This window comes from Trichomycterus rosablanca, chromosome 12, assembly GCF_030014385.1.
Source record: "Trichomycterus rosablanca isolate fTriRos1 chromosome 12, fTriRos1.hap1, whole genome shotgun sequence".
Lineage (NCBI taxonomy): Eukaryota > Metazoa > Chordata > Actinopteri > Siluriformes > Trichomycteridae > Trichomycterus > Trichomycterus rosablanca.
In genome coordinates this window covers 7,925,270-7,941,396 of record NC_085999.1, presented here as the reverse complement: position 1 = coordinate 7,941,396, position 16,127 = coordinate 7,925,270, and the positions used below count along the sequence as shown (strand labels likewise).

The window sequence follows — 16,127 nt, the reverse complement described above, 5'->3', positions numbered from 1 at the left end:
CCCAAGACCATGATGCTACCACCACCATGCTTGACTGTAGGCAAGATACAGTTGTCTTGGTACTTCTCACCAGGGCGCCACCACACATGCTGGACACCATCTGAGCCAAACAAGTTTATCTTGGTCTCGTCAGACCACAGGGCATTCCAGTAATCCATGTTCTTGGACTGCTTGTCTTCAGCAAACTGTTTGCGGGCTTTCTTGTGCGTCAGCTTCCTTCTGGGATGACGACCATGCAGACCGAGTTGATGCAGTGTGCGGCGTATGGTCTGAGCACTGACAGGCTTACCTCCCATGTCTTTAACCTCTGCAGCAATGCTGGCAGCACTCATGTGTCTATTTTTTAAAGCCAACCTCTGGATATGACGCCGAACACGTGGACTCAACTTCTTTGGTCGACCCTGGCGAAGCCTGTTCCGAGTGGAACCTGTCCTGGAAAACCGCTGTATGACCTTGGCCACCATGCTGTAGCTCAGTTTCAGGGTGTTAGCAATCTTCTTATAGCCCAGGCCATCTTTGTGGAGAGCAACAATTCTATTTCTCACATCCTCAGAGAGTTCTTTGCCATGAGGTGCCATGTTGAATATCCAGTGGCCAGTATGAGAGAATTGTACCCAAAACACCAAATTTAACAGCCCTGCTCCCCATTTACACCTGGGACCTTGACACATGACACCAGGGAGGGACAACGACACATTTGGGCACAATTTGGACATGTTCACTGTGGGGTGTACTCACTTATGTTGCCAGCTATTTAGACATTAATGGTTGTGTGTTGAGTTATTTTCAGAAGACAGTAAATCTACACTGCTATACAAGCTGTACACTGACTACTCTAAGTTATATCCAAGTTTCATGTCTATAGTGTTGTCCCATGAAAAGATATAATGAAATATTTGCAGAAATGTGAGGGGTGTACTCACTTTTGTGATACACTGTATATTGAGTTTTAAAACAACAGTTTTTTAAATTCCTCTAAACAGGAAATGTGTGCAAAGTATTAAATACATATTCATGGTAATTACTCATATATTTAAGATGGATAGAGATGAGGTTGAACAATAAGTATTTTATCAACATTAACAACAGCCATTCTAAATATACCAAAGAACACTGGCTGAAAGGGAAGAATTATGATACCCATACCAGTGCAAACAAAACACAGTAAATCAGTCAAACTGATTTGTGACTTTAATTCCAAACTTGCCAATGCAAATCTCCTTATCCCTTACAAATAAACTACTTACACTGTAGTTAATGAGAAACTTAGAACTCTCTGGCATTCACAGCACCGAGAGCAAGAAACCCTAAGAGAAGAATCATACAGGACTGAAGTTTAAAAAGCTTATACAGAAAGGCAGAAAATGCTGAGGAACAGTGGATAGCTGTACTACAGCCCTGCATCTGATCTACATTTATTCAGGTACTTTGTGAATGGAGGAGCAAAGTGTAGCTCTTAACTAAGCACTCGCTCGTCAGAATGTCTCCAATTTCACAACGTGCTCCTCCAGTTAATACCAAGAGATTTCTGCATGGCTGAGAATCCCAAGAGCACAGTGATAAACTGCTAATGAAAGGCTATAGATAGAGCTTGCGAAGAGAGAGAGATTAGCAAGGAAACTGGTGTGTTTTGGAGACGTCATTAACAAATGCTAATTGTAGGTATGCATGTTAAGTTATATTACTAATTATATGAGGTGGTAAACAGGATGAATATTAACATCAGCTGTTTGATTATCAGGTTTGGAGGAAAAAGACCAATTGAATTTCCAATGTTAAAAATGACTTCTTAACCCTTGTTCTGTGTTACTGTCAGTGTTCCATCACTGTTGTTTGTAGTTAAAATGGTTTAAAACTGTTTAAAACCATGTTTCCATGTGATATGTATCACAAATTGCAGTATACACTGATCAGCCATAACATTAAAACCACTTTGTAGTTCTACAATTACTGACTGTAGTCCATCTGTTTCTCTACATACTTTTTTAACCTGCTTTCACCCTGTTCTTCAATGGTCAGGACCCCACAGGACCACCACAGAGCAGGTATTATATCAAACACAGCAGCGCTGCTGGAGTTTTTAAATACTGTGTCCACTCACTGTCCACTCTATTAGACACTTTTAATTAGTTGGTCCACCTTGTAGAGTAAAGTCAACAAGATTGTAAAGTTGTAAAGTCTTGTAAAGTCAGAGATGATCGCTCATCTATTGCTACTGTTTGAGTTGGTCATCTTTGAGATCTTCATCAGTGGTCACAGGACGCTGCCCATGGGGCGTTGTTGGCTGGATATTTTTGGTTTGTGGACTATTCTCAGTCCAGCAGTGACAGTGAGGTGTTTAAAAACTTCATCAGCGCTGCTGTGTCTTATCCACTCATACCAGCACAACACACACTAACACACCACCACCATGTCAGTGTCACTGCAGTGCTGAGAATGATCCACCACCCAAATAATACCTGCTCTGTGGTGGTCCTGTGGGGGTCCTGACCATTGAAGAACAGCATGAAAGGGGGCTAACAAAGCATGCAGAGAAACAGATGGACTACAGTCAGTAATTGTAGAACTACAAAGTGCTTCTATATGGTAAGTGGAGCTGATAACATGGACAGTGTATGTAGAAACAAGGAGGTTTTAAAGTTATGGCTGATAGATGTATACAGAATCCTTAATTTCTTTCGGGATTAATAAAGTATCTATCTAACTATCTATCTATCTATCTATCTATCTATCTATCTATCTATCTATCTATCTATCTATCTATCTATCTATCTATCTATCTATCTATCTATCTATCTATCTATCTATCTATCTATCTATCTATCTATATCTATCTATCTATCTAATTATTAAGCCTTGTGTCATTCAGAGAAGATAAACTCCAAGTTAGAAAGGAGAAAGGAGCTAATTCTTGCAGTGATGAACATGAGTATTTAAAATATAGAAACAGAAAACAAAAATTAGTCTAAGATTTAATAAAGTTGCATTATTTGAAATGCAGTTACTCGTTTCAGGAGAATAGTAGTTTTATATATTTAGCCCTTAAATATAGAACTAATAAAAATGGACAAAACAGAAAGAAACAAATAACACAGTGTAATCTAATAACACATGCAAACTTTGGCAATTTGCTTGCTGACTATTTTAAAAGTTTAATAAAAGAATTACACCTAAAAACCAACAGGTTCCAGAGCCTCCAGCTCGCTCTCTGAACTACCAAAATCATTCAAAGGAAAATCAATTTGGAGAAGTTGAATATGATGGATGTGTTATTACTGATGGCAGAAATAAAACTTTAGAGTGATATAGGAACACTAATGAGCTATTAACATGTTTGATTATTAGCACATAGTGTAAAATAAAATCAATGAGCAGATTTACATCATTTTTCATGCTTTTTATTATTATTGTCAGTCAGCTCCATATTTAAATAAACAAAGCCATGCTTTTTAATGAAGGTTTATAGCACATTTGGAGAAGAAAACATTTGTTGACACCTTGTTTATTGATAAATGTGTTTCATTACCAGACAGCCCATTTTATGTTAGTAATGTGCCTGTAAGTAAGCTGTCAGTGGTAACAAGGGCTCATAATGAATGAAAATGAATGAAAACTCGGCTTGGCTGAGATTAGCTTCACGTTAAGCTTTACCTTAAACTTGTCCACTTCGGTCTTGGAGCAAGTGGCGTGATATGACAGCACCTATAGAGAGATGGAGGTTTAATAGCACAGATTTTCAGTTTAGCAATGTTTTATCACTCCTGGAGGGCTACCCAGAGCCTTGGTCCTCCAGACAGGTGTTTCTGATCACCTTTGTTTTATTGCATTATATTAAGTAGCTGCAATTTTTTATTTTGAATGTATATCTGAATGCAACTACAAGCAATTTAGTAGTTTGAATACATACTTTACTTACTGCTCAATCCTTGTGCCATGTCCTGTACTACATAATCTACATTATAATATATCATCTATAGATGTGATGCACTTGAAGCATTGTACATTAAATGTTAACAGTGTCATAGGTTCTGTTTCTCAAACGAGAGTAAAAGAGAGATCTACAACAAAGTCTAGAAACTGAAGAGTGACACAGATTAACTTTTTTCTGTTGCGTATTCACATCAAAGAAAAACACAGCCCTTTCTACAAAGCCTTCCCACATAGGACACCAAAAATAAAGAGGCACTAAACAGTTGTAATGCAAGCCACTGCAAAACTGACACACTAAAATAATCTGTCATCAGTTGAGCATCAGTGTACACAATTAGTCTTGGTGTTATTGATGCTCTGCATGCTTCAGATTGTGCTTATCTTTCTGTTTGGTATTACTAAACTTTACAGGTGCCACCAGTTTGGCCGGGCAAAGAAGAGATGCCACTGCAGCAGCAACTGCCTGGCCAAGGCTTTGACACAACCAGTGAAAAAATACACAGCTTTACAAAGATTTATAAGATTTATAAAGAAAACAAATAAACAAATTATGAAACAAAGAAGGCAGTGGCAGCTCAGAGTTTAGGGTGATTAAACAAGGGTTAAGGGTTCAAATCTTGAGCCTGTCAAGCAGCCACTGTTGGACACTATGGCAAGGCCCTTAACCTTTCCATGGTAATGTAATGACTGATTGAATGACCTGGTCACCAAAAAGTGAAAAATAATGTCCATTTCATACTTCTGTTTCAGGAAACATGTCGTTGATTGAGAACTTACAGTTGTTGTGCAGCAATAAAAGTAAATTAAGCTCTAAAAATTTATGATTCCAATCCTACAGGTTTCCCAAATTCCCTGTGTGTATAAAAGTGTTGGAACAGTGTAGTTGGACTGTGTAACTACACCCTCTAGGCCAATATTTTTAGGGGTATAGTATAATGCTATTGTAATGGTGAGAAAAAAAGAAAGTGACAATAGAAAGAAGCCGGACAAATATAACGTATTGTTTGTTTATTAGGATTGTAATGTCATGTTTTACACTTTGGTTACATTCATGACAGAAATGGTAGTTACTCATTACACAAGATTCATCAGTTCACAAGGTTATATCAAACACAGTCATGGACAATTTAGTGTCTCCAATTCACCTCATTTGCATGTCTTTGGACTGTGGGAGGAAACCGGAGCACCCGGAGGAAACCCACACGGACACGGGGAGAACATGCAAACTCCACACAGAAAAGACCCGGAATGCCCCACCTGGGGATCGAACCCTGGACCTTCTTGCTGTGAGGTGACAGTGCTACCCACTTAGCCACCGTGCCACCCAATATAATGCTTTTCTATAGAGAAAGTGCAAAGGAAACCAGGGTGTTTAGGTTAAAAAAAAAAAAAATTAAATTATTAAAACTGCAGTTTTGTTTAATACTAAGGTAAGTAGTGAGGAGAGTCTGTATTTGTCTTATTAGGTCTTTCGTTGCATTTATGACAACTGGAATTTTGTGACTCAGCTCTTCCTACTTTCCATCTTGGAGAATTCACACCTGGTTAACTATTTTTAAGTCTGGAAGGACTGATGCCACATAGGTGTGCTGCTGTGTAAGCACAGGGAAGTTCTAAATAATATACATTAATCTTCAAATGAAGAAAATGTGGCATGTCAGGTCAGTTTGTTCTTTGATTAATTTTTCATTATTTTTACTAATAGACATTGTATAGATTACATTGGCTATGTATGCAACTGCTAATCAGAAAAAAAAACGTCCAGATAAAATGATAAAAGGTAAGATGATCGTTTGGTGTTTGAAATGAAAGAATGATGGGGCTGTGTCCTCTCCTCTGTCTAAATATTTTATTACTTTTCACTAAAAGGAACCACCATGTTAAAATGATGGCACCGTGTTGCAGCTCAGACGAGCCGCAGCTCTTCAACAGCATGGAGTGAAAATTACAAGTTGGAGTGTCATTTTAACACGTTTCCTTCTCTGAACCTTCCAGTTCTTACTTTTTTCTTACTGATTAAAATCCTTTAAATATATTTTTAATGAATTGTTACATGAGGTAAAGGGAGAGTAGTGGAACACAGTAATGAGTGCCTTAAGGACATTAGGAATGACCATGCACTGACTGAATAGGTAAAGTATGAATAAGAACGGGAAAAGACTTACGTCCAGTGCAACGGACTGTTTGGCCCACGATTTTTTCACTTGATCATACATAATAGTGTTATTGATCCCCAGCCCACAGAATATCACAAACGCCTGGGTGAGAAAGAGAAAAAACAATATATCTGCAAAGAGTATAAGATCTGTGAAGCATAATACAAACATTTACAAGTAATCAAAATCTTTTTGGAGAACACAGACTTTTATAATTTATCAGTAACATTATCCTCATATTTTCAGTACTGACACGCATTACACAGCAGCTTAACATGTTGGACTGATTCAGAGAGTTGTGGATTATAGCATGCAGTCAGACAGCTGATTTTGGCATCATGTGAGCTCTCTCAGTCAAGATGAATTAGTGTATTCTTAAAAGATGTTTTAAATCTCTAAGCTGAATTTTTTTTTTAGTATATTAATGTATTACCCAGAAATACTGGGTACCAGGCAGGAATACACCTTTTTATTACACCCATTGATTACAAGGCATCACACTAACTCAAACATTGATACCATTGGGCAGTCACTCATACCAATGGGCAATTTAAAGCACCCACTTTATCTCAAACAGGCATGATATAACCATGCAAGACAGTGACAAAGACAAGGATCAAACCCAAATCCTATGCTGCTGTGTGGCTCCCACTTTACTATCTCAAAGTCACAACAATGTCATAAAATAAAAAATTACTGTATATAGCTATATAATGCAATAACACTTGGCTTGGCTGTTTGCTGTAATAGAGTAAGTATGTAAAGTTGGCAAAATACCTACATATGTCTAAAAATAATAATAATAATAATATTTTGCTAGTACATTTACATTTTCAGCATTTAGCAGACGCTTTTTATCCAAAGCGACATACAGTTCTGTGACAGTATACTGTCTAAGCAACTGAGGGTTAAGAGCCTTGCTCAAGGGCCCAATAGTGGCAACCTGGCAGTGGTGGGGCTTAAACCAGTGACCTTTTGATTACTAGTCCAGTATTTTAACCACTAGGCTACAACTGATCTACAGTACAGTACATCAGGTTTATTTAGATCCCACTAGTTCTACATAGGTTTAATTGAGGGTCGATTCAAGTTAAAAAAGTAAAAGTAAATCATTTAGTTCACAAATATATGGGATGCTTTTGCAGTGGGTGAAAGATGAAAAAACTAAATTATGATAACCGTACTATGCCAGGTAAGTTAAATGCTGTGAAAATATTCTGTTTGCCCAAATGATTTTGTTAAATTATTCCATAAAAATGTACGTCATACCTCGAACAGTCTCTGGTCTGCATCATTAAATGGCTTACCGTCCAACCTGTTCAGGACCTGTGCCACCCCTGCAACACACACATCATACAGCATGACTCTCAATGCTGGCTCCAAAATTTCTAACACAGTTGCCATTACAAAACAGGTTTTGTGTTGTTATTATTATGGTGGCACATTCAGTTAAAATCCATGACAAATTGGTTAAATAAATAAGCTCCTTTTCTTTTGCTGTCACCATCTCGCTAAGTAATGTGATAAATACTGGAGGGCAATTAAAGCAGATTTGTGCTTTAACTGACACGCTCCCTCCAGCCCCCCGCTCTTCTGCCCACACAATGCTCATTCATAAAGCTGTGCTCACAGGCGCTGCTCTGAAGCTCCAGATTCTGCCATGTAGCTTAAAGGTGCAGGAATGGGGGTTGCTGCAGCCACATCAGCAGCAGCTCCCCGTAAAAACGTGAATAGAAATATAAAAATAATGAAATAGATAAGGAGAATCAGATTCACATATGTATCAACATAGAACTCAATGTATCAGGCTGCAAGCAGAGTAGAAGAGAGCTCTTGTGTTCCAAATACCTTCCTTCGCATACTAAATAGTGTCCTAAATTCAATTTTGACTAGTAGCAAGACTACTGTTACAGTCACACTGTAGGATTTTATATGTAAATTAAGACACAGCCCTCTAACTTGCCAGGTAAGCAGTGATCTTTTTGCTCCAATGGATGTGCCGCAATGGATTTTATTATGTTGTGGATATTATTTTAAGTTATTGTACACATTTTTTAAAGCTGTCGTCATTCTTTAGGATTGTATTTTATTTTTTAAAGACAGTTGGTTTACTCAGACCTTCACAGTGCAGTCCTTATTTTGTACAGTAGTAAACAGCCTGTATATTCTATTGATGATCTCCATCATCATCCCAACTTGCAAGACATGAAATGTCGAATGACATGCACCACCATTGTTTCTAGCTCTTGTCCTTCAAAGTTGAAAAATGCTGCCAGCTGATTCTCAGCCAATTGGCATTTTTGTTAAAGAACATCCAGACGCTGAAAGATAATACTTTTACTTTCTGCCATTTTTGGAGTAGGACAACCAACTCGGCCATTCTGAATTGGAAGTGGAGGGGAATATGTACGTAACTTAAGCTTTAGCCAGTCTCTGAAAAAACATGATTACCTAACAATCTGTGGACTTTAACAACTGTACACTGAAATAAAAAAGCTCATGGGGTGTAGTATGTGGTGGGGTTTTGTTGAGGGCCATAAACATTTTTTAACCCTTCAAAATTGGGTCACTGGCTAAACATTAGGGATATAACCCTACTCATAAATCTATGGATATTTTCTAGATATACAACTGTACTACAGCTACAGAGACACTAAATATACAACCCCACAGCTATAGGCACTAAATGTACAACCCCACAGCTATAGAGACACAGCCCTACCAACTACTCAACCACAGCTTTAGAAATTCTGAGACTTAAGGCTACTGCCTTAGAAATACAACATTAAAGACACAGGTCTAGAGATTACGTCTTAGAATTATTGCAGATTCTGTCTTCCTGTTTTAACAATTTACATTTACGTTAACCAACCAGCTAGAAACAGCTTCTCTAGGTAGCACTTGTTAATGTTAGCTGTCATAACATCTAAATGGGTGGATTATTATTATTATTTTCTCGATATGACAATTTCGATAAAAGCATCTGCCAAATGAATAGATATAAATAAGAAATTCCTAGAATTAAAGATGCATTTCATCCCAAACTAATTTAAAATAAATTGAACATGTTTGGGAATACAAGAGATTATATAATACAAACCTTAATGTAATAATTATGTTTAATGACTGTGAAGATAAAATATTACTTTCCTGATGTGCAGCCTGCCCTGTCTGGTTATCTGGGACAGAAAGGGAGAAGTGTTTCATGGATGGTAGCTGGAGGGATGAAAGTCAGAAATGTGTGCTGATTATGATGATGATGATGACGCACTAAGTTGCTGTGGGAGTATCCTTTGCTGCCTTCACATGTAAGCCAGCCAGATCTGGCTGAGTGCCCAAAAAAAGGACCTCCTTATTTCTCTTGGCACTTTTACTGACTCCTTATAGAAATCAAGACATGAGCTAAAGAGTCTGATCGATGGTTAATAGATAATTAGGATTTAATAGACCCAGCGAGATTAAGCTTAGACATAATCATCCAAAGTTCTAAGTTGAATGTCTAAAGATAAAGACAAATCTGTACGCTTTGAAAATATTACTAATTCTGTCACTAATTCCTGTAATATTTGTATAAATGCAATGTAATGCAAATCCTTTTTCAAAGAATGAAAAGCATATTTAATCTGTAATGTTAGCAGGAAAATTCTGATGTTTTTTTCTGTAAGAGAGAAGAGAAAGAAAGATCATCCTTTTGAATGAACACATCCTTGACTCCGTACTGCACCTCTGCTGGCTGTTGTGCAGTTATAATGATTTTCAATTCGTTTCCTGATAAAGTCCACCCACGCAGAGATACACCCAGACATGCTGCACGATCTGCACAAACGCACTCACACTCTCCTCTCACACATATTCACACCATAACACACGTGTATTCAAACTGATAATGTGATTCTAATGTGCTGATATTTTTACAAATTCATAAACACAGATATATAAAATCTCCTGCTCTGCCACAGATAAACAAACAATGTAAAGGCTTCATGAGCACTGAGAGCTGGACACGTCTGCTGAGCGACTGTAACACACTGAGGGTATCAAAGCTTAGTAGACCTAAGATCATTTTCTTTAGCTTCTTACTAAAAAATATACAGTATATTAGGACGGGCACATTTTACAACATAGATACAAACAGACCATCTACTTTATAAGACACATACATGACAGGTACAGTGTAGGACATGTGGAACACAAAACTGGTACAGCAAAGAACATACTGTACACTGATCAGCCATAACATTAAAACCACCTCCTTGTTTCTACACACATTGTCCATTATATCAGCTCCACTTACCATAAAGGAGTATTTTGTAGTTCTACAATTACTGACTGTAGTCCATCTGTTTCTCTGCATGCTTTGTTAACCCCCTTTTCATGCTGTCCTTCAGTGGTCAGGACTCTCCCAGGACCACTACAAAGTAGGTATTATTTGGGTGGTTTTTAAACACCTCACTGTCACTGCTGGACTGAGAATAGTCCACCAACCAAAAACATCCAGCCAACAGCGTCCCATGGGCAGCGTCCTATGATAACAGCGACCTCTGATAAAGGTCTAGAAGATAACAAACTCAAACAGCAGCAATAGATGAGCGATCATCTCGGACTTTACATCTACAAGGTGGACCAACTAGGTAGGAGTGTCTAATAGAGTGGACAGTGAGTGGACACGGTATTTAACAACTCCAGCAGTGCTGCTGTGTCTGATCCACTCATACCAGCACAACACACACTAACACACCACCACCATGTCAGTGTCACTGCAGTGCTGAGAATCATCCACCACCTAAATAATACCTGCTCTGTGGTGGTCCTGTGGGGGTCCTGACCATTGAAGAACAGAGTGAAAGCAGATTAAAAAGTATGTAGAGAAACAGATGGACTACAGTCAGCAATTGTAGAACTACAAAGTGCTTCTATATGGTAAGTGGAGCTGATAAAATGGACAGTGAGTGTAGACATGAGGAGGTGGTTTTAATGTTATGGTTGATCAGTGTATACATTCACTAAGCACTTTATTAGGAACACCTGTGTGGTATGTACATATGTTGATTGTTTTATATTCTACACCTACAACACAGATCCACAATACTAGTGGATAAATAATAACTGACTGTAGCTCATTTGTTGCTCTGTACAATTTGTTCCTACTACCCTCTTTATTAGGAGCACATACCCTGTTAGCACTCCTTGTTATGTACAGTTGAGACTTGAGCTATTTTTTATTCGCAATGTGTGGTATTCTTCCTCTAGTCTTTTATTAGTGGATACTTTCTGATCACAGGATGCTCCTGGCTTTTTATTTTTGGTTGCAGAACTAATTTTATCCCAGCTTTGACACTTAGGTTTTTACAAATCCCAATTACACTGTTGCACATGATACTTTCATACTACAGCAACACTCATTTTCATGTTATTGTCATGTTATTGTCATTGAGATGCTGGGAATTATCCACCACCCAGACATCATAGGGGTCCCTTTCAATTGATAAATGGGGCATAAGGGGGTGAAAAAGTGTACAGAACAACAGATGGGCTACAGTCAGTAATCATTACCCAGCAGTTTATCTGTTTGGTTGTGTGGTTAATGATATCATTAATGAAAAATATAAATATAATTTAAAATAATTAATAACTGGGTGGCACGGTGGGTAGCACTGTTGCTCCACAGCAAGAAGGTCCTGGGTTCGATCCCCAGACGGGGAGGTCCAGGTCCTTTCTTTGCGGAGTTTGCATGTTCTCCCCGTGTCTGCGTGGGTTTCCTTCGGGAGCTCCGGTTTCCTTCCACAGTCCAAAAACATGCAGTCAGGTTAACTGGAGACACTGAATTGCCCTATAGGTGAATGGGTGTGTGTGTGTCTGCCCTGCGATGGACTGGCGCCCCGTCCAGGGTGGTATTGTGTGCCTTGCACCCATTGAAAACCTGGGACAGGCTCCAGCACCCCCCACAACCCTAATTGGATAAGCGGTTAAGAAAATGAGTGAGTGAGTGAGCAAATTAATAACTGTGCATGCCATATACTGTAAAGTGCTCAGTGAGTGTTGAATACACATACTGTATGACTGGTATTCTAAAGGGCATAAAGGACTCTTTAGGAACAGGTATTATATAGGAAAATAGATATAGCAATAACAAAAAATTAGATAATAAAAATTAACACAGTTTATGTTATGGCAAGCTGCTCAAATGCATGACATTAACATTTCATTTCCAGCAGCACCCCTATAGGATTGATTATATAGGAAGCATTTATGAACTTACCAATGATTTGGTGGTTGCTGTTCCATATGGGCACACACAGGACAGAGCGTATATGGAACCCAGAGAACTGATCAGCCTAATGAAAACAAACACACGGATTTCACGTCATTTGAAGTGTTGTATTACATAATAAACTTATTCACTCACTGCAATGCCTGCAGCACAGCTCAGAGCAAGATGTATACTGCATAATTCCCACAGGACATGTACCTTACACAGCACATTGTTGTACAAACACAATATGACAGAATGAGCATTGGTATTACAGAGGAAAACAGAAACTAATCTTAAAGCATTTTAGCCAAGGAAACATCAAAGCAGCATTATATAATTTATCAGTCTGCGACAGCAGTCAGAGATCAAAGCTGGACTGGTGTAGAGAAGCACATCACTGCTCTAACAACCTGGAAAGTTTCACACAGCTCCATATTTATGGAAATAAAATAACAACCATATTGACTGATTGACTTTCAACTCATCTCTGTTTAAGTCACTTCACAAATTAATCCAAAATAACAAGGCCATTTCCTAATGTATTGGCATCCATAAAGAGCAAAACAAAACAGGTTCTAATTTACTTGAATCTATTTTTATACATTAACTCTATTGCCTTCCCATTTTGCCTTTATGTCTGCATTGGGTTTCTTTTGGTTTCATCCTACCAAAAAGCTAGAATTTCCCAGTCTACACTGTCCCTAGGTGTGAGTGATGCCCTGTGATGGACTACCTTGCATGCAGTGTTGTGGCCATGGACACAATGTTACCCTGACCAGGAAAAGGCAAGTGAAAGCAAAATAAAGAAATTTCTGTATATTGTCGACTTGTCTGGGGTGTACTTTTTAAAGTAGATTTTACAGCCTGTAATTTTACTTTTACTTAATTATGTTTTGTATTAAGAATTGTAATTCGCTACATTTTAAATAACATCCATTACTGAGTAAAAAAACGCAAAAAAAAAAATCGCGTCTGGGAAACTGCTGCAGTGAATTCTGCGATGGGAGTCGGATGTTTTGGCTCAGTTCCTTTTAAAGAGCCGTATATATATATATATATATATATATATATATATATAAAACGACTCCCAGAAGCGCGACTCGGTTCCTTTGTTTCATTTTAAAGGGCCGTTCAATAGAATCGAATCATTCTACAACACATCACTAGTGGTTATACAGTTTGAAAACGTTTTAAGGGACTAAAATTACACATTACACATCCCTAAATGTTTTAAATGTTGTATCGAAAAAAATTTTTCTATTATATTTTAATTAAAAACAACTATTGTGAGATTTATATCCAATTGTCCTGTTTGCATTACACAAAAGAGACACGCCCTCCTGCTAAAAAAGTAACTAAGTAACGTTTACACTGAGTACATTTTAAACGAGTTACTTTTTACTTGAGTAGATTTTTAGACTAGTAACTTTACTCGTACTTAAGTAAAAATTCATTAAAGTAATAGTACTTTTACTTGAGTACAATATTTTAGTACTCTTTCCACCTCTGGGTGTTTCCTACTTTTGACCCAGTGAATCAGATGTACCATGACCCTAAATAGGATAAAGTACTAGTAAAACAGACATAAATTAATAAATAAAGGAATGAATGAAAGAATGAATAGTTACAACATGAACTAAAGCATTAAGTTTTTTTTCTTTTGTATAATAATAATAATAATTGCTTTTGGACTTGTTGCTGATAACAGTTTGGTTGTTTTCATCTGACCACAATGCTCATTTCCACTGTGTAATGGTCCATCCCAGATACCTCAGAGCCCAGAGAACTTAACTCCGCTTCTGGACATGGTTACCATAAGGCTTCTTTTTTACACAGTAAAGTTTTTAAGTGCCGCTTGTGAAGGTTTGCCAGAGTACTCCCCTGCCTATGTGGTTACATCAGCTATTGATGCATGACAGTTCTTGATGCAGTGCAGTCTGAGGGATCGGAGATCACAGTTGTTTAGCTTAAGCTTGTGCTCTTACCCTTTACACACTAAAATTCCTCCAGATTCCTTAAATCATTTATGCACTGTATGAGAAATATGCCTTCCAGTCTTTCATAGACAATTTGCTTATTCATTTGTTGACAAACTGGAGATCCTTTGTTGTGTTTCGTAAAGATCATTGTTATTTGCATTATAGATCAGAGTTGTATTCTTGAACCCAGGCTTTTTTGCTTACACTGAAACTGAACCCAGTTCTAAAAATGCTAACTCATGCATTTCAACAATAGTGCTGTCTTAAAATCTCTGGCCCAAGGCCAATAAAAAGTTGCTGCAGTTGCATGGTGGCAAATATTCAAATTTCAAGTTGCATGTGGGGTAGAATTTTGGCTTTAGTGGAGACTAAGAAAAACTACAACCAAAGATTGTGTTTTCCTATAACCATAGTATTACAAAATGCTAGCAGTTTAGCTAGAAAGTTTCTCATGTTGTATGGAGTAAAGACTGTGGTAGAGTGATTTCTGTACCTATTGATGTAAACAGTCCATCCTTTGTGTTTTAAATGCATTTTTCTCCAACTTTTCTCTTAGTTTAGCTGTATCCAATTATCTGGTTACATTTCACCTTCTCTACTGCTGCTGACATCCCCTCCGGCAATCACACCCTCAGATGAGCCAGTGTCTGTAGGGGTGCCTGGCATGCACCTATACATATAAGATTTTTTTTTTTTATAAATGTTGTTTCATTGTGTTCTCTAGTTCTTCCAGCTTATTTGTAATATTAACAACAATTAAATATTGATCAGTGTGCCTATTAAATTAGTAGAAATTATTTAAAAATTTTTACACTACATTTACATTACATGCATTTAATACAATGTGGGACCCTCACTGTGGAATTTTGAGTTTTGACAATTACTAGAAGCCTTTGAGTTAAAACTACTTTGTTAAAGCACTCCTGAAACCCCCAAAGCCCCCCATAATAAAAAAAATACAACACATAACGCAAACTATTGATTTCCCAAGAATTATACTTGTTAATGGGTCTGTGTATTTTTCCGTTCTATTTTAGGACACATAAATTCAATATGGCAGAGATTCTCTGAAAAAATGCTGAGATAGGCATATCACCTACATTGATCAAATTATTCTCTTCTGCAGAAGAGGTTTTAGTCCTTTGACTTACAATAATTTGATTTTATTGTGTAATGTTTGAACAATCTTGCTTTTAAGTATTTTAAGGATGCTTGTATTTGCCGGTTGCCAGAGTAACATGGTATATTGTAGAACACGTGTTCCAGCCATAATATATCACAGCTTGGGGTCAGTTTTTTCAAACAACCTTTAACTGGTAATTACGACAAAGTTGAAGTGACATGCAAAGTTTTACCAGTTGGAAGCCGATAATTATGACCTGATGTAAATGCAGTAGTGGGCTGCAGAGTAAACATTCGATCTACCTCAGCGTCAAAACGAGGGTCCTGGTAGGCATCACTGATGTTCACCGGCAGGCCGGTGGAGGCCACCAACTCGGCAATGCTGTTGTTAATCAGCCAGTCGGAGTAGGAGGACTTCTCCATGCTGTCCTTAAAACTACAATAAGAACAAACAAACAAACAAGAGAAACCCCCTCAAACACAAAGGCAGAACGATGGCGCACAAAGCAAGAACATGCACAACAGTAGCCAAAAGTCTAAAACATAAAACAAGTAGGTCTGCCTTTGTTACCCATTCTTATTGCTAAAAGCTGCATAAAATCATTCTTATATCAGTGCAAGCTTTATGGTCAGACAGTAAAAAAGTCAAAAACCGACTGCCCTGAATTGATCAGTGACCTCTAACTT

At 37.8% G+C, this 16,127-nt stretch overlaps 1 protein-coding gene across 1 annotated transcript in view; it reads right to left on the bottom strand.

Annotated features, from left to right (window-relative positions):
• Positions 1 to 16,127, bottom strand: part of pde11a (phosphodiesterase 11a) — a 66,264-nt gene that overhangs the window by 19,776 nt on the left and 30,361 nt on the right. The window contains exons 6-10 of the mRNA XM_063006667.1: positions 15,744 to 15,876; positions 12,346 to 12,421; positions 7,356 to 7,423; positions 6,096 to 6,188; positions 3,652 to 3,702 (exon numbers count right to left, since the gene is read on the bottom strand). Of these exons, the coding sequence (XP_062862737.1) occupies positions 3,652 to 3,702; positions 6,096 to 6,188; positions 7,356 to 7,423; positions 12,346 to 12,421; positions 15,744 to 15,876 (421 nt within the window). The remainder of the gene's footprint in view (positions 1 to 3,651; positions 3,703 to 6,095; positions 6,189 to 7,355; positions 7,424 to 12,345; positions 12,422 to 15,743; positions 15,877 to 16,127) is intronic.